The 20,059-nt window shown below is 39.9% G+C and overlaps 1 protein-coding gene across 1 annotated transcript; it reads left to right on the top strand.

Annotated features, from left to right (window-relative positions):
* The first annotated feature begins 4,774 nt into the window (after positions 1–4,774).
* On the top strand, positions 4,775–8,321 carry LOC138786815 (gastrula zinc finger protein XlCGF67.1-like). The gene is made up of 5 exons (XM_069963880.1): positions 4,775–4,892; positions 4,969–5,090; positions 5,670–6,207; positions 6,304–6,601; positions 7,597–8,321. Exons 4-5 carry the CDS (start codon positions 6,382–6,384, stop codon positions 8,169–8,171), a joined length of 795 nt encoding a protein of 264 aa, XP_069819981.1. The 5' UTR covers positions 4,775–4,892; positions 4,969–5,090; positions 5,670–6,207; positions 6,304–6,381; the 3' UTR covers positions 8,172–8,321.
* The last annotated feature ends 11,738 nt before the right edge of the window (positions 8,322–20,059 follow it).

Raw genomic sequence — 20,059 nt, 5'->3', positions numbered from 1 at the left:
GAGCGCATGTTAGAGATGCTCCTTGTGCCGAAAGTCCCAGCCCCGGCGCACAGGGAGTTCTCTGATGCGTACGCCGCCCGGGGATAGGACAGGATACCCCAGGCTGCCGCACATTATCCAGGGGCTAACGGAGCCTCTCTGCTCGCCAGAGGAACGTGTTACTAGGTGAGTTGTTTTTTTTAAATCTGCTTTGCACAGAGGGGAGAGGGGGCCATCTATAAGGGGGGGGGAGACATAATGGAGAGGGGGCCATCTATAGGGGGGGGGGCAACATAAGGGAGAGGGGGCCATCTATCGGAGGGGCAACATAAGGGGAGAGGGGGCCTATAAGGGGACAACATAGGGGGAGAGGGGGCCTATAAGGGGACAACATAGGGGCAGAGGGGGCCATCTATAAGGGGAAAACACAGGGAGAGGGGGCCATCTATAAGGGGACAACAGGGGGAGAGGGGGCCATCTATAAGGGGACAATATAGGGGGAGAGGGGGCCATGTATAAGGGGACAACATATGGGGGGCATCTATAAGGGGGACAACATGGGGGAGGCTTTTATAAGTGGAACAACACAATGGTAGCCGTCTATAAGGGGGACAGTAGGGGGGGCATGTATGTCAGTATGTGGTGACATTAGTCAGTATGCAGTGACACTAGTCAGTATGTGGTGGTATTAATCAGTATGTGGTGGTGGTGTTAACCCTTAGGCGACCCTGGACGTACCCGTACGTTCAGGGCCGCCTCCCCGCGTACAGAGCGGGGCCGCGCGGCAGCAGCGCTCTGAACCGCCGCGGTCCCGCTTGTAGCCCGGGACCGCGGCTATTAGCTAATAGAGTAATTGGATGCAGCTGTCAAAGTTGACGGCTGCATCCGATTACCGAATGCAGCCATTCTCTGGTGTCTAGTGGGGGGACCGCTGCTCCAGGATGTTGTTCCGGAGGAGTGATCCACACATCCTTCCCCGTCCTGGGTCAGCGCCGTAATGGCGCTGATCCCAGCTCGGCACTCGATTGCTTCGGGCTGCAGCAGCCGGAAGCAATCAATGTGCCTATCTCATCGATCTGTGCTGCATATCTATGCAGCACAGATCTCTATGAGAGATCAGTGCACTTATACTAGAAGTCCCTGAGGGGGCAATAACCCTTACCCCAGGGGTGAATAACCCTAACACCAGGGAGAAGAATAACCCTAACCCTAGGGGGGCTTCTAGTATAATTGTAAAAGTAAAAATAAAAGTGTTGTTATTAGTAAAAAGCCCCCTCCCCTAATAAAAGTCAGAATCACCCCCCTTTTCCCAGGTTATAAATAAAAATAAACAAATAAATAAATAAACATATTTGCTATCGCCGCTTGCGTAATCGCCTGAACTATTAATGAATCACATTCCTGATCTCGTACGGTAAACGGCGTAAGCGCAAAAAAATCCTAAAGTGCAAAATTGCGCATTTTTGGTCGCATCAAATCCAGAAAAATTGTAATAAAAAGCGATTTAAAAGTCGCATATGCGCAATCAAGGTACCGATAGAAGGTAAGCATCATGGCACAAAAAATGACACCTGACACAGCCCCATAGACCAAAGGATAAAAGCGCTATAAGCCTGGGAATGGAGCGATTTTAAAGAACGTATATTTGTTAACAATGGTTTGAACTTTTTACAGGCCATCAGATACAATATAAGTTATACATGTTATATATCGTTATATATTTTAATCGTAACGACTTGAGGAACATGCATAACAAGTCAGTTTTACCCCAGGGCGAATGGCGTAAAAACACATTCCCCCCCAAATAAAAGAAATGCGTTTGTTTGTTTTTTTCAATTTCACCACACTTTGAATTTTTTCTGGTTTCGCAGTGTACTTTATGAAAAAATTCAGCCTGTCATTGCAAAGTACAATTAGTGGCACAAAAAATAAGGGCTCATGTGGGTTTCTAGGTGAAAAAATGCAAGTGCTATGGCCTTTTAAACACAAGGAGGAAAAAACGAAACCGCAAAAATTGAAATTGGCCGGGTCTTCTAAGGGTTAAACTCAGGGCCGGCGTCAGCACCCGGCTAACTAGGGCAAATGCCGGGGCCCACAGCTCCTCTAGGGGCCCACTCCCGTTTGTTACTACATTTTTTTGTTAGTAAAAAAGAAAAAAAAGTGTAGTAACAAAGGGGACTGGGCCCCTAGAGGCCGCATGTGACAGTTAGGGGCCACGCCGATACATACTGGGGCCCCCGGGCACCTGTCTTCCTTAACAAATCTTTCCTACAGTCGAGTAGGAAAGGACCTTTGAGTGTGTAGGACCTTTGATGATGTCACGGGTCATGTGATCGGACACCTGACCTGATAGAGGGCAGCACGGTAGGCTCTGCAAACTAAGTGTTCTGTATGTGCTGGTTTCTAGTTGTTTTGTGTATAGAGGTCCTGCTGTAAAATATATGTATATATATATATATATATCTATTACAGCAGGATATATATATGTTACAGCAGGACCTCTATACACAAAACAACTAGATATCTGTATCTATCTATCTATCTCCTATCTATCTATCTCTTATCTATCTCCTATCTATCTATCTCCTATCTATCTATCTATCTCCTATCTATCTATCTATCTATCTCCTATCTATCTATCTATCTATCTATCTCCTATCTATCTACCTACCTATCTATCTCCTATCTATCTATCTATCTCCTATCTATCTATCTCCTATCTATCTCCTATCTATCTATCTATCTATCTATCTATCTATCTATCTATCTATCTATCTATCTATCTCTTATCTATCTATCTCCTATCTATCTATCTATCTATCTATCTCCTATCTATCTATCTATCTATCTATCTATCTATCTCCTATCTATCTCTTATCTATCTATCTATCTATCTATCTATCTATCTATCTATCTATCTATCTCCTATCTATCTATCTATCTATCTATCTATCTATCTATCTATCTATCTCTTATCTATCTATCTGTCTATCTATCTCCTATCTATCTATCTATCTATCTATCTATCTATCTATCTATCTCCTATCTATCTATCTATCTATCTCCTATCTATCTATCTATCTATCTATCTATCTATCTATCTATCTATCTATCTATCTATCTATCTCCTATCTATCTATCTCCTATCTATCTATCTATCTATCTATCTCCTATCTATCTCTCTATCTATCTCCTATCTATCTATCTATCTATCTCCTATCTATCTATCTCCTATCTATCTATCTCTCCTATCTATCTAACTTCTATCTCTCTCTGTCTCTATCATATAAACATGGTGAGACCCCTAGTTCTCCTATATACAGGTCCTGCAGTGATGTTCAGTGTGTATGTGTATATATATATATATATATATATATATACACACTGTATATCACTGCAGGACCTGTATATAGGAGAACTAGGGGTCTCACCATGTATGTATATATATATATATATATATATATATATATATATATATATATATATATATATATAAAATCATGCTGGTGCTGCTAGTTCTCCTGTATACAGCTCCTGCTCTGTGTGTGTGCGCGTGTATATATACACATACACACATACACACACACACACACACACACACAGCAGGAGCTGCATGCAGGAGAGATCAGGAGATACGGGAGGAGAAAGATATGCAGCAGCCGCATGTTTCTTTTGCTGCAAATCTTTCCTCGCCTGTCTCTCCATGATTTGCTCCTCAAAGGGGCCCGCCGAGGCTCTGTCGCCCAAGGGCCCACAAAAAGCTGGAGCCGGCCCTGGTTAAACTCAACACGATCACTGGGGCTGAAAACAGTTTGTCTCTGTACACTGTGGGGGAGATTTATCAAAGGGTTTAAAGTTTAGACTGGTGCAGACTGCCCACAGCAACCAATCACAGCTCAGCTCTCACAGCAACCAATCACAGCTCAGCTTCTAGTCCTGGTGAAAGGAAAGAGAAGCTGTAATTGGTTGCTGTGGCCAGTTTGCACCAGTTTAAACTTTACACCCTTTGATAAATCTCCCCCACAGTGTACAGAGACAAACTGTTTTCGGCCCTAGTCATCGTGCTGAGTTTAACACCACCACCGCATACTGTTCACAAAACGTATATTTTTGTAAAAGTACGGCCGTTGTTGCTGACTGCAACAACGGCCAAGCTTAATACTAAAATATACATTACCTTGCCTTCTACGGAATTCCAGTTGGGGCGTATACACAGCAGGAGCGTATACTATGGGGAAGATTTATCAAACTGGTGTAAAATAGAACTGGCTCAGTTGCCCCTAGCAACCAATCAGATTCCACTTTTCTTTCCTCACAGATAACTTGGAAAATGAAAGGTGGAATCTGATTGGTTGCTAGGGGCAACTGAGCCAGTTTCACTTTACAGCAGTTTGCTAAATGCGCCCGCATCAGAACTCTGCGGTGCTAGAGATCATACAGCCACTACTGCAATACCGGCCGGGATGATCTTTAATGAGGCCGTCACGGAACGGCCGGTCTCATACAGCGTGTGAACATAGCCTGTAGTGGTGACGGCCTGTAACTGCAGCACTGCGACATAGTACAGAGACAGAAGCTTCTGACCCCATTTACTGTGTTATATGTATATAATTCCAGTCATGGCCGTGATGATACAACATGTAGTCATGCTGCACTCACAGCATCGTCTCATAACTTATGGCGAGTACCAGCACAGCAGAGTCCTGCATACACTGAGCAGCAGCCCCTGATCATGTGACTCCTCCTCCTCCATGTGACTGATCACATGACTGTGACATCATGGCAGGTCCTGGAAGCACAGGGGAAGCACACGGCTCCTGTACAGCTCTGCAGGTTGAGGGATGTGTGGAGTTACCGCAGGGAAATAGCGCTGGGGGACATTAACCCTTTCAGGACTGGACTGTAAGCCTTAGGTATGAAGTGTTTTTTTTTCTCTGCTTTCAAGTGATAGGAGATATATTACATTATATCCTCTTTTTTTCTATTCAGCTCCAAAACACTCCAGGATCTTCTGCTGATATCTTCTATAGAAGATGGAGAGAGACAGGAACAAGATGGCGGAGAGGATAATAACCCTCACCCTACACATACTCTTCCTGCTTACTGGGGAGGTGAGGGATTCTGGGAGTGATGTCATCATGACATCATTCTTATCTATGGAATAACAGATGGATAGGACTGGAGAGGTGAGGGATTCTGGGAGTGATGTCATCATGACATCATTCTTATCTATGGAATAACAGATGGATAGGACTGGGGAGGTGAGGGATTCTGGGAGTGATGTCATCATGACATCATTCTTATCTATGGAATAACAGATGGATAGGACTGGAGAGGTGAGGGATTCTGGGAGTGATGTCATCATGACATCATTCTTATCTATGGAATAACAGATGGATAGGACTGGAGAGGTGAGGGATTCTGGGAGTGATGTCATCATGACATCATTCTTATCTATGGAATAACAGATGGATAGGACTGGAGAGGTGAGGGATTCTGGGAGTGATGTCATCATGACATCATTCTTATCTATGGAATAACAGATGGATAGGACTGGAGAGGTGAGGGATTCTGGGAGTGATGTCATCATGACATCATTCTTATCTATGGAATAACAGATGGATAGGACTGGAGAGGTGAGGGATTCTGGGAATGGATGGAGTGATAGTAATGTGTCTCTCCATACACAGGATTACACAGTAGTGAAGAAGTCCTCTAGTGGGCGCTGTGGGGCCCCTGGGTGTGAAGGATGGGGAAGAACCCTGAGCCCAATCCCGGGGCCCCTGATACATGAGGAAATGGAGGAAGAGAAGATCCTAGAAGTCACCAACAAGATGGTGGAGCTGCTGAGTGGAGAGGTGAGACTGTGGCTGCTGGGAATGCTGGGACATTATACAGTAACACCACTGGAGGGGTGGGGGGATGACTGTGTGATCATTGTGTGTGTCAGGTTCCTATAAGGTGTCAGGACGTGGCGGTCTATTTCTCCATGGAGGAGTGGGAGTATGTAGAAGGACACAAGGATCAGTACAAGGATGTGATGCTGGAGGATCAGCAGCCCCTCCCATCAGCAGGTAATAGACAGGACTATATACACACCTCCTCTCTGTATTATCTGGATGGAAAGAATGAATTCAGTCTCTGTATGTGTTCCCTCCAGTCAGATCCAGTAAGAGAACAGCACCAGAGAGATGTCCCCGTCCTCTTCTCCCACAGGATCAGGATCAGGTAGATGGAGATGTTCCCTATGATCTGTACATCCCACCTGACTTCTCCTCCTGTCTGATGACTTTTACAATATTTCTCTCACATCTTATGAATCAGGGGGAAGATTGGAACAATGTTAATGGTATAAACATAATAGTAAAAGAAGAGCCCTATAGGTGGGCTGATGATCAGTATATGGAGGACATTCCTACAGGGAAGGATCTGGACTGTTTTAATGCTACAGACATAAGGATAAAAGTAGAAGAGGAGACAGATGTGAGCGGTGATGAGCAGTATAAGGAGGACGTCACTACAGGAGAGAATCAGAATTATTTTAATGCTATAGACATAATGATAAAAGAAGAAGAGACAGATTACAGCAGTGATGAGCAGTATAAGGAGGACATCACTACAGGTAACCCTCTAGGTAGATAACACACCAGCACTTCACTCTCCTACCCTGATAGACTCCATGTTGAGCCCTTTATGGGGCACCTGGTGTGTGTGTATACATGAGGAGCTGCGCTTTATCTGCCCATTATATAACATATACGGCAAGCTAAATCTATTGCGTTCCGTTTTCCCAGGGCATGTCTGTGGTGTCTGTACACACAGAGGAGGAGATCCTGCACTGTCTCTGTGCACAGCCTAAATAGCAGCAGCATGGAAGCTTATTATAAAGTTATATTAAACTGTCTAAACAATGTATAAAGACTTGGTTGATATCTTTTATAGAGCTGTGTCTCTCCCCCCTATATTCCTCCACCCTTCTCCATAGACTTACATTACTTGTAACTTCTTCCTTGACTGGTGCTAAATTTTCTTAGTGGAATATAGTTTCACAATTTGGGGGGAGAGAGGTGCTAGATAGCAGACGAAGGAAGCATTTTTGTCCGCTAAGATATTTTATAAAGTTTTTATATTCGTTAGTACAATTGCTCTCGGCCACAGGGGTCAAACTCAGGCCCTCCAGCTGGTACAAAACTACAATTCCCATCATGCCTGGACAAGCCAAAGCTTTAGCTATGGCTTTTCAGGCATGATGGGAATTGTAGTTTTGCAACAGCTGGAGGGCCACAGTTTGACAACCCCTGATTTAGGCAAAGTTTCTTGAAACAACATAGTCTATTGAACAAAAAAAAAAAAACTTATTGAAGAGACCTAAGACCAGAATGGGGGAAGAAGATGATTCCTTGGAGACATTACATTTGACGAGACAGAGTAATAGCTGGTCTTTGTAGTGCCATAGGTTTTGTTACGATGTACATGTGAATAGGGAATGCATGATCAGGTGGTAGGATAGTGAGAATAATTCTGTGCACTTATAATGTTGCAAAAACACTGTAAAAAAAACTGTAAATATATGCAATTTTTTAAATTTACATTATTTTCTATCTCGGGATATTACAGCAGGTGATCCTATCACAGAAAATACATATGAAGAACATATACCCAGCGCCCATCACAGCAAAGATCTGTCCTCTGATCCTGTTATACAAGTCCCATCTTCTATAAATGATAATAAACGTCGTAGAAGGAATGTTGAATATCAGAATCCTCCCACAGAAGAGAATCCGTGGTCATGCTCAGACTGTGGAAAATGTTTTACAGTGAAATCAAAATATTTTAGACATCGGAGAACTCACACAGGGGTAAAGCCATATCCATGCCAAGAATGTGGGAAATGTTTTAGGCAGAAATCAGCTCTTGGTAGACATCTGAGAATTCACACAGGGGAGAAGCCATTTTCCTGCTCAATATGTGGAAAATGTTTCACTCATAAAGCACATGTTATTACCCATTATAAAATTCACACAGGGGAGAAGCCGTTTTCATGCTCTGAATGTGGAAAAAGTTTTATCGCAAGATCAACTCTTACTAAACACGAGAGAATTCACACAGGGGAGAAGCCATATTCATGTCCAAAATGTCCGAAATGTTTTGCTGTGAAATCAAATCTTGATAGACATCTAAAAACTCACTGAAGAGAGAAACCATTTTCATGAACTACTGTACATGAGAGATATCTTTTAACTAAAAGTGTACTCAACCGGGGGGGGGGGGGGGGGCACTTTCATGCCCAGAATGTGGGAAATGTTTTTCTTGTAAATAAAAATTTGTTAGACCTCAGATAATACTCACAGCTGTTGGGGTGCTATGAGTAGGATTGATGTAATAATGAAGATCAGTCCTAGGCCGTCCATTTTAAAAGCTTGGATACTCTATGTAAAGGGAATCTGTCATCTGTTATTCATGGTCCAAACTGCCGAAACTGATAGCGCCCTATTAGACGGAGCGATAATCTGCCGAATCAGGCCCATTTGACATATTATTGCTCTGTGTAATAGAGACATTAACTCTATTGACTCTACCTGTAATAGCAATACACAGCCAATGGCTGATGACTGTGTAAAGAAAATAATATTTTATATATGTTACCGCTCCACACCGCTGCAGGGAGAGAGGCCAGGACGACACCGGGGAGCATGAAGAGGTAACGCATATAATTTATTTTTCACTTTTAAAGCAAGAAGTGCACGGACATCGCTAAATTTATATATATATATATATATATATATATATATTATATATACACAGTGGTTTGCAATAAATTAGAATATCAACAAAAAGGTTTTTTTTTTCAGTAATTCAATTCAAAAAGTGACCTCATATATTCTATAGAGTCATTACATGCAGAGTGAACTTCTTCAAGCGTTTATTTCTGTTAAAGTTAATGATTATGGATTACAGCCAAGAAAAACCCAAAAGTCAGTATTTCAGAAAATCAGAATAATTAACCCAAAACATCCGCAGTGGCTTCCTAAGTGTAATAAAAGGTCCCTAATGCTGGGTTTACACGGAGCGATAATTCGCCCGATCGTACGATTAACAATTTCGAAGTTACATTTTTTTTTTTTTAATAACGATCAGCGTTTAGACGGAATGATATATCGTATGGAAAAATCGTTTTGTGATCGCTTAAGCCTATTTCGCACATAGGTTAAATTGGTGAACGATCTGCGAATTTTTTGCGAACGACCAACGACGATTTGAGAACATGTTCAAAGATCAAAATGAACGATTTCTCGCTCGTCGTTTGATTGTTCGCTGTGTTTACACGTACGATTATCGTTCAAATTCGATCGTTATTGTGCAAATTCGCACAATAATCGTTCTGTGTAAACGCAGCATTAGTCTGGTTCAGTATGCAACACAATCATGGGGAAGACTGCTGACTTGACAGGCAGTCATTCACACACTCCACAAGAAGGGTAAGCCACAAAAGTTCATTGCTAAAGAAGCTGGCTGTTCTCAGAGTGCTGTATTAAAGCATATTAAGGGAAAGTTAAGTGTAAGGAAAAAGTGTGGTAGAAAAAGTAGCACAAGCCTCAGTCTTAACAGGATTGTAACGAAAATGCCATTCAAAAATTTGGGAGAGATTCTCAAAGAGTGGCCTGCTGCTGGAGTCTGCTTCAAAAGCCACAAGCACATCCAGACGTCTGCAGGACATGGGCTACAAGTGTTGCATCCCATGTGTCACTCCTGACCAATAAACAAGGCCAGAAGCGTCTTATCTGGGCCAAGGAGAAGAAGAACTGGTCTGTTGATCAGTGGTCCAAGGGGCTGATTTCAGATAAAAGTAAATTTTGCATTTCATTTAGAAATCTCGATCCCAGAGTCTGGAGGAAGAGTGGAGAGGCTGTACACAATCCAAGCTGCTTGAGGTCTAGTGTGAAGTATCCACAATCAGTGATGGTTTGGGGAGCCATGTCATCTGCTGGTGTAGGTTCACTGGGTTTCATCAACACCAAAGTCAGCGCTGCCGTCTACCAGGAAATTTTAGAGCACTTCATGCATCCCTGGGCTGAAAAGATTTTTGAAGATGGAATTTTTATCTTCCAGCAGGATTTGGCCCCTGTCCACACGGCCAAAAGTACCAATCCCTGGTTTACTAACCACAGCATCACTGTGCTTGATTGGCCAGTAAACTCGCCAGACCTTAACCCCATAGAGAATTTATGGGGTATTGTCAAGAGGAAGATGAAAGACACCAGACCCAACAATGCAGACGAGCTGAAGGCCGATATCACAGCAACCTGGGCATCAATAACTCCTCTGCAGTGCCATCAGCTGATCGCCTCCATGCCACATTGATGCCGTCATTCATGCAAAAGGTGCCCCGACCAAGTATTGAGGGCATTTACTGTACAGACTTTTCATTTGGTCAACATTTCTATGTTAAAAACATTTTTTTTTTTCAGTTGGTTTTACATAATATTCTAATTTTGTGAAATACTGACTTTTGGCTTTTTCTTGGCTGTAATCCATAGTCATTGACTTTAACAGAAATAAACACTTGAAAAAGTACACTCTATGTAATGACTCTAGAATATATGGGGTTATTTTTGAATTAAATTACTGGAAAAAAAATTTTGTTATTCTCATTTATTGCAAACTAATGTGTGTGTATATAAATATATATATATATATATATATATATATATATATATATATATTGCTCAAAAAAATAAAGGAAACACACAAATATCGAATCCTAGATTTGAATGTATGAAATCTTCTCAGTGATACTTTGTTCTGTATAAAGCTGAATGTGCTGACAAGAAAATCACACAAACATTATCCATGGAAACCCCATGTATTACCCAATGGCGGCCTGGATTTGGTGTCACACAAAACATTAAAGTGGAAAAACACCCTCCAGGCTGATCCAACTTTGCTGTAATGTCCTTGAAACAATTCAGAATGAGTATTGTGTGTGGCCTCCACGTGTCTGTATGAGCTCCCTACTAGTAATGATCGAACAGTAAAATGTTCAAGTCGAACCTCGAACAGTAGTTCGAACGCAAACCCCATTAAAGTTAATGGGAGATGTTTGGGTTAATTTTGACACCTATATGTAGTAGAAGAAACTGTAATTATCATCCAGAAGAGTAAACTGGAAACATGGAACAACTTGAAATTTGGCTTTAAAAATGAAAGGGAAAAAAAAAAAAAAAAATACTGCTAGAGATGATCGAATAGTGAAATATTCGAAATTTGATTCGAAGAGCTCCCGATAAATCCCATTATAGTCTATAGGAGAAAAACACTTGGGAACTCCTCTGTACGAAACATCGATACATCTATCAGATGAAGAGAATATTTTTTAAAAATTAGTTCTGCAAGGCAGACTGTCAAATATGGGCTCTGTACCCACTGAGGATAAATTTAACCAACAACTCCTCTGTACGAAACATCGAAACATCTAACAGATTAAGAGATTGATTTAAAAAAAAAAAAAAATTAAAAATTACTCAGCAATGTAAACTGACCACTCATGAAAAATTGGTACCATTGGTGGCAGCAAGAAGAGCCCAGCGGGGAACACGGAGGCTGCGGTAGCAGAACATGGCAAGAGAGATGGAGACATTTAAAAAATAATAATTTGGAAGCCTATAAAAAGGATAAGGAGAAAGAGGTGTATGCAGTGCACATCAAGCTCATACGGGTGTATTTTTCACAAATACATTCAGCTGTAACACTTGGAACACTAGCTGTGGGCAGCAGTAGAATCCAATTTTTAGAAGCAGCAGGCATAGGAACTACAGACGTGAGATGTAGTGTAGTAGAAATGTGTATTTCACATTTTCAAGAAGACATGCTACAGTTTACTAGTCATTGACATCGGCAACCGAGGCAACAAAATGGTCAGAGATCCACGCTTGATTCATTTTTAGAAATGTCAAACGATCCACATTGTCAGTGGATAGACGGATACGTTTATCAGTTATTGTTAAATATGATGTGTTTTACAATGAACAATATCTTGGTATAATATAATGTAAGTCATATATATACTGCTGACCTCACCATAATAGCACAACACTATTCACTGTATAAAGTGATTGTAATACTGACATTATAATATCATATTCTATACTAAGGAGACGTGTATAAGTTGGAAATAGATACATAAGTGTACACAGCACTGTACACAGCACTATTCACGGATCCATGACTATGTAGGGTGTTAAGGCTGTACACAGCACGATAACTATACATCCATGAGTGGAAACAGGTTATGCTGATGTATAGAGAAAGAGTTCTATATTTGTTATGGTCATATATGTGCAGACACAAACACTCAAGTATAATGAACACGCCCACACATGACATTGACAGTGAGTCATGAACCTATATAAGATGGGAGTTACCAAGATGGAGGTTGGTTGGATCAGGGCTGTACAGAAGGTATGAGCTCTATGTCACAAGAAGGATCCAGAGCCTTCAAGGAGAAGGTTGTGATGTAAGCGTGAGGAATCCATGGTGGAAGCGTGAAGGAAGGAATGTCTCCCAGGATGCTTGAGTGAAGCAACAGCTGCCTGAAGCTCGTGACGATTTGTAAGACAAACCCTTCACTTCAAAGGATATATGAACTATGGACACTATACACTAAAGACTGTAAGCTCTGATATTCTTTTATATTCATTTCTGTAACTTCCACTACTTTTAAAGAAGAAGCAATAAATCTCCATTTTATAAAGAAACCCTCTGATGTCATCCTATTGCGGCGAGCCATAAACTACAGGTGCCAACGCCATTTTCTACAGTTGGCGTGCCAGCCATACCAAGCTCCTTTAGCTTGAACAGGGGGGAAGAGTCGAGACCCCAGAGACATACGTTTCAAGCTTTCGGAACACGGAGAACCTAAGGACAGTAGGAAGGACAACGGGAATCCAGCCACGTGACTGTGCTGATGATCACAAACAAGTTTGTAAGTATGGAAACTTTATCTTCTATTGGGAAATGTACTGTAGAATGTACAGTAAAGTCTAGTGATAAGCCAGATTTAAGTATAGCATGGATGCATTTGTATTCACAATGTAGTGCTATGAATAGAAACTTAGATGAAGATTTAAAATTAAGAAACATTGCACATTTGGTGAATGTTTATCATTCTTTTGTTGAACAATGTATGGATCCTAGTGTAACGACTGTAACTGCTCCAAAAATAGACACAGCTACGCAGTGTAGTATTTCTGAAGAGAATGTGTCAATGGGCCATGCTGAAGACAGTTCTTTTCAGAAGAAACTTTTAAATATAAAGGAAGCCAGCTTAAAACTGAAGTTACAAGGGTACTTGATAAACCTAAGTAAGGATTTACCTGCATATGATGAGAAAGTGCATGTATGCAGGAATGCAGACATTTTTGAGAGTTTTGCTGAGAAATTTGATCTATCAAATGAGCAAAAAAACCAATTGTTTAGACTTTGGCTACCAGTAAATATAAGTAGATGCCTAGAAGTAAAAAAGTGTTTTGACAATGATGAATGGTTACATTGTGATGACGTAGGACGGTTAAGGTTACTCTGCAATGCTACAGAGGTTCTTACTTTGGACATTTTGAATAAATTAAGAATTGGCTGGAACGAATGTACTTTTACATTCATGTCTATTTACCAAAGAGCATATAAAGCAATTTGTTCTAACTTGTTCAATTTAAAAGATAACTTTATACAGAAGTTCAATTTCTTAGATCCTGTAACCAGAGTATTGGCATCTGACAAGGAATCTATTTTGGAAGCTGCCAAGGTAATCGATATCGCCAGACGGCAGGAGTGGCAGAGTAAGTCAAAGTCCCACAGAGAAATCCCACAAATTAGTCAAAAAGAGATTAAAATGTCAAAACAGCCATGCATCTCTAAGACATATTTCAATGATGAAATTTATTTAGAGAGACGTAAAAAGATTCATGTAAAACCCAAATCTTACTTTGAGACAATGTCAAAAGTAAATGATTCAGGAGTGAGTGTGACAGCTGTTCAGACACCTAAAAGTAGGGAGAGACCAAGGATACGTGATCCTCGGCCTGTCACAGAGCTGTCAAGCACAGACAGATTGGTACCAAATGGTTCCAAAGCTGACATGCTTGCACTCATAAATAACAAGATCAGGAAAATGCATAAATTAGGAGAACCTCAATATTTGAGAAATGCATTTCATATAGTCAATGATTTTCTAAATCATGAAGTGTTCAGACCTGGAATAGGGATTGGCTAGATGTTTCATATGATATGTGAAAGATATTAATTACTGGTAACGGACCCGGCTTTGTACTAAGGACTTGAGTTATTTAATTACGGAATAAAAGTAGTAATTATGTATTATTAGTAATATATGAGATATTATTAATATGTATAATGCTATGCAAATTAATACATAATAAGGATAATAATAAAAATAATATTTTTTATTTTTATAGCACCAGCAGATTCCGGAGCACTTATAATCATAGTTTAGTTCCTGAGAACATAGAAAGGGAATTAATGACAGTTTTAAAAGTGTAACTGGTATAGTTATATACAGTGTATATGGTTTAAGCTAATAACCTTTCTCCCCCTAGGAATTCTTTTTAAATGTCAGAGGCTATAAATAAGTTTATGGATTACTTCTCAGAGGTCAGGATATGTATGTACAGGGATTCTGTATTGTACTTATTACCTTTCCATTTGTTATTAACTTTAGTAGTTAATTTCAAGAATCACTCCCAATGGCTAAATTCTTAAATGTATGATATGTGATTCTAATGATATTTTCTCTCATTATAGAGTCTTCACAAAAAAGAGTATGAGCATTTTTGTGGTTAATGATGAAATGTAAAGTAATAGTTTTGTGTTAGCTTGCAATGCTTTTTAATGATGTAGCTAATTTGTCATAACAAAATCTGTCACTAATATAAGAGGAATTGCATTTGCTGAGATTAAACAATGTATTGTACTGTTGCATGTTATTCTCATTCAGTGCAAGTATTAAGGCATGTGTTTGGATAAGTGATTGATGGGAACAGGAGGGCCTGGAATGTCCGTAGAGTTATAAGAGATAAATACAGATATATGTTTTCTCTCTCTCCCTCTCGTGTTTCATGTCTATATGTTTTCGTCTGTGAAAACAATATTTTAAAGAAAGGCCTATATTTTTCTTCAACATGGAAGAATCGGTATATTGAGGTACAACCAATACACCAAGACTTGTTGGATCCATTAAACATCTATTTTTTAGAAGTATCCTAGGAATATACTTAAGGTTTTTATGCGCATTATTTTTTAAGAAGAGACTAAATGTGAAAATCCTCTGAGATGAATGAATGTACACATGTCAGGAATAAGTGATGTGTGACATGTGTTATAGCAGCTGCTCAGTATGTGTATGGTACCGCGTGTGTGTGTGATGGGATGTATCATGTTACTAAGGTAAAGTGTCTTATTTGTTAAGAAGGTTAAACATGAGATAATATTAGGAGAAATATTAAGTGTACAATATTTTATCCTGGGTATCATCATAAGAACACTGATATATATATATATATTTGATGTTTATCCAAATAATATACAAAGACACATTTTCAGCGATACATTATGGTTTAGGGGTTATATTTAATCATGTCATTATAAATATGTTATTATCAGAAGGTTAAGTTCATTCTTTAACAAATGTTGTTTCAGTTTCTTACAGGACTATTTGATGGTGTCATTTCAGTTCTTTCAGTTGAGAAGTCCAATACACAAACACAAATGTGTGAACACACAGTGTGTGCATATATCTACGAGCATATGTGTTTGATAACAGTATGAATATATACACACACATATATACACACAACTTTATGTTTCATTTGGGTATGTTTATTTTTAATGTGTTCTCATTAGAACTACGATACTACTGATGTCTGCCTCAGATTACAAGAAGATAACTGTCTGCCAAGAATAGCAAGACATATCACATAAAATATTTCATTCACTCATACAAATATGGTGGTTATAGAAGGTGAATAATATTATATTGCGGTATTATTTATAATAGATAGCAAATACATGTGGTGATAGTGTTCCAGTAAATAAAGGAAGTAGTATATAATATAAGAACATGTGAAAGCACACTGACTTTTAACAAAACAAGGTCTATAACAATAATATTGTTTCATTGATTAGGAATGGTGTTTTTTTTAAAGGTAAAAACATTCAAACTATATTTTTGGTAAATTGTGGTAATGCTTCTTCACTGAATATGGTTACAATAGTCTGCATTTTTGATAATATTATTTTTGTGACATATTCATTGAATGAAACATTATGTTATTATTCTATCTGAATAATGTTGAAAACATCTTTAGGTATAAGGACACCAAGTCATATTGAAATTCATACTTAAAGATAATTTAAAGTGATCTAACTATTGCAAGACCATATTCTATTCTTACTGAATACATACATGAACATTCTAGTAAATGAGGTTTTTGAGTAAAATAGATATGGGAATAGTTAAGGTAAAATAGAGTGATATGCTATGGTACACTGTGATTATCATAGGATAGTAATAATCACCAAGTTTTTGGTGTAGGGTAGGGAAGAAAAAGTAGATCTTCAATCAAGACATCAAAGCCTAGAATTTTTTGTATAGATTTTTGATTTTTTCCAGCGTTGATCAGTAGCCAGAGAAAGAGACTGAGCTGTAATTCTTATCCAAGTAAAGCACTTGAAGGGAACAGATAAATCATGGACTGTTTTACTATTCTTTTCTTTGATCAACTGGCATGCTGAGACTTCTAGTACTACAAGCTTCTAGATGGCTATTGAACTTTCTTCAGGTGATCTATCCTGGGACTATGCTAAAGTATCTTCATGATTGACATTCTTTTGTTTGTTACATTTTTAACTATGTCAAGCCAACTACAGATGCCATGACCGGAAGTCGAGTGGGCAGAGTGTGAGGGAAGCTTAAAAGTCTGCACAATCCTCTTCTGCTTGCACAATCCTCTTCTGCTAACAGCAAGTCTACAAGTGAGTTTAAAAGACTTTGTTCATTTCATTAAATCTCCTCCAGTGGTCATGATGGCAAAGGACAAAAGATGGCATATGTAAGTGATTGTTGCTGGACTATGCTTTAATCAAGTGTAAGTTATACAAGATTCTATCATCCTCAGTGAGATGTTGGAAAAGATTGCTCCTAAAGTCTGAGAACAATGGACTTTGTGCTATAAGCTAAATCTTTATCTCCACAATCTGGATGAGAAATGACTGTGTTATGTTACAAGATGTCTGCTCTAGGTACTGACGTTACAGAGTTAAAGATGACCCTTGTAAAGACTACAGAAGTCAGATGAAATGAGGAAGTCGTTTGCACAAACAAGGGGGGTCAAGAAGTGCTAACTCTTTGTGTTTTTTTCAGTAGCCTAGCAGGTGTCAGCTGACAGCTTCAATTCCAGAGAGACAAAGACTCAATGACTCTTTACCATGCAAAGGAAAAGAGATGGATTATTGCATGAGGGATAATATCAAGACATTCATTTTGTTGTTTACTTTTTCAGTGAAGGAATTATTTTTCAAAAGACTTTGCCAATCTTATTTTGATTAATTAACAACAAAGGGATGTATAACCTAAAGACTTAGCTACACCAAGAAGAGTAAAGTCATCTGAACCATTCCAGGTTTCCATGGATCCAGATGAAGACAAGAAGATACATTTTTTAGACTAGGCCTAGCTAGAATTCTATCTTTTTATAAAATCAAATCACAGTTTCTCATAACATAATAATTTAAATGCTACAAATCTATTATGGGTAAATTGATAATTTCCATAGACTTGTTATTAAAGTGATAGACGTTGTCTGTGTGTTTATAAGAAGAATGAAGAAAGAAGATTCCGTGATCTCTAATGTATAAAAGGTATTGTTCATTGGAAAGTCTTGATACTTTGAGGAGTCAATACAATGTATTTCATCCTCAAGAGGGGGAAATGTTAAATATGATGTGTTTTACAATGAACAATATCTTGGTATAATATAATGTAAGTCATATATATACTGCTGACCTCACCATAATAGCACAACACTATTCACTGTATAAAGTGATTGTAATACTGACATTATAATATCATATTCTATACTAAGGAGACGTGTATAAGTTGGAAATAGATACATAAGTGTACACAGCACTGTACACAGCACTATTCACGGATCCATGACTATGTAGGGTGTTAAGGCTGTACACAGCACGATAACTATACATCCATGAGTGGAAACAGGTTATGCTGATGTATAGAGAAAGAGTTCTATATTTGTTATGGTCATATATGTGCAGACACAAACACTCAAGTATAATGAACACGCCCACACATGACATTGACAGTGAGTCATGAACCTATATAAGATGGGAGTTACCAAGATGGAGGTTGGTTGGATCAGGGCTGTACAGAAGGTATGAGCTCTATGTCACAAGAAGGATCCAGAGCCTTCAAGGAGAAGGTTGTGATGTAAGCGTGAGGAATCCATGATGGAAGCGTGAAGGAAGGAATGTCTCCCAGGATGCTTGAGTGAAGCAACAGCTGCCTGAAGCTCGTGACGATTTGTAAGACAAACCCTTCACTTCAAAGGATATATGAACTATGGACACTATACACTAAAGACTGTAAGCTCTGATATTCTTTTATATTCATTTCTGTAACTTCCACTACTTTTAAAGAAGAAGCAATAAATCTCCATTTTATAAAGAAACCCTCTGATGTCATCCTATTGCGGCGAGCCATAAACTACAGGTGCCAACGCCATTTTCTACAGTTATCACCCCGCCAGCTGTACTGAATGTGCATTCCGAAATAACACTGGCTGCTGGGCAAGATAACACTTCTATGGCGTGTCGAGCAAGCTCAGGACATCCAGTTTGGACACCCAGAAGTTGAATGGGTCAAGACCAAGTCCCAAAACATCAATGTTAAGGCGCAGATAGTCATGGACCATGCTCTTAAGTCTGTCTCTGTGTGTCATAATGCTTCCCTGCCTTGCCGGCGTTGGTGAGGTGTTAAAAATTGATTGCCAAATGTCGCCCAGTAGGGTTCTGCCACACTGCCTGCTGCTGCAGCTACTTGTGATTCTACTGCTGCATTGCTAAAGCTGTTCCACCGTGACATTAGAATGTAAAGACCTAAAAGATGTCTTGAGTTGGTCAATGAGCACTGTCTCAAAATCCTGCATTCTACTATTAATTTCTGTGGGTGGAAGGAAATTGCTCGCTTTGGTCTTGTAATGTGGATCAAGGAGGGTTGCCACCCAGTAATCACTGTTCATTTTTATTGCCTTGATGTGTGGATCATGTTGGAAATAATGTAGCATCAGAGCACTCATGTGTGAGATGCTACCGGGATCTCCCAAGCCTCGGGGTCGAGGGGCACTAACAGGATCTTCATCATCTCCCTCCTCCTCCTCCTCCCACTGTAATCTGTGGCAACGTCTTACCAGTGAAAGGGAATCAGTACCAGTGGTATCCACCCCTGCCTCCTCATCCTTCTACACTTCTTCCTCCTGACCGTCACCAGAGGCCTGGATAGCCTCATGCGCTCTACCATGGGAGCTGTACTGCCGGCCTGCCCTCAACCTAGAACCAGTGCCTTAAGGAGACCTATACAACTGTGTAACAGTTAGGTCCTCTACATTCTCTGGTGAGTAAGGTTCTGTGTCTGCCTCCTCCCCCATCACCGATGAGACCTGGTGCCGCAGAGTGCCTAACGGTTGTTCTAGTAAAAATATCACCAGAACGGTGATCCTGATAAGGGCATTGTCTCAACTGACTATTTTGGTGGCCTCTTTAAAACTGGCAAGGATGGTGCACAGATCTTTCACCTGTTTTCACTCTCAATGAGTGAACAACCCGAGGTCCGCACCACTGCTAGTCAGGCCATGCGACATTTCGTACAGCATAATGGCATTACGCTGCTGCCACAACCGTGTGAGCATGTGGAGCGTGGAATTCCAGCATGTTGCCACATCACAGATGAGACGGTTGACGGGGAGGCCAGAATCCCGTTGCAACGATGCCAGTC

This window comes from Dendropsophus ebraccatus, chromosome 3, assembly GCF_027789765.1.
Source record: "Dendropsophus ebraccatus isolate aDenEbr1 chromosome 3, aDenEbr1.pat, whole genome shotgun sequence".
Lineage (NCBI taxonomy): Eukaryota > Metazoa > Chordata > Amphibia > Anura > Hylidae > Dendropsophus > Dendropsophus ebraccatus.
This window is presented reverse-complemented; position numbering and strand designations above follow the sequence as displayed.

Bases quoted from the DNA above. Each gene is read 5' to 3' on its own strand.
- LOC138786815 (XM_069963880.1), top strand. From the start codon at position 6,382: ATGGAGGACATTCCTACAGGGAAGGATCTGGACTGTTTTAATGCTACA. The intron at 6,602-7,596 runs GTAACCCTCTAG...GGGATATTACAG, and splicing joins TAAGGAGGACATCACTACAG to CAGGTGATCCTATCACAGAA.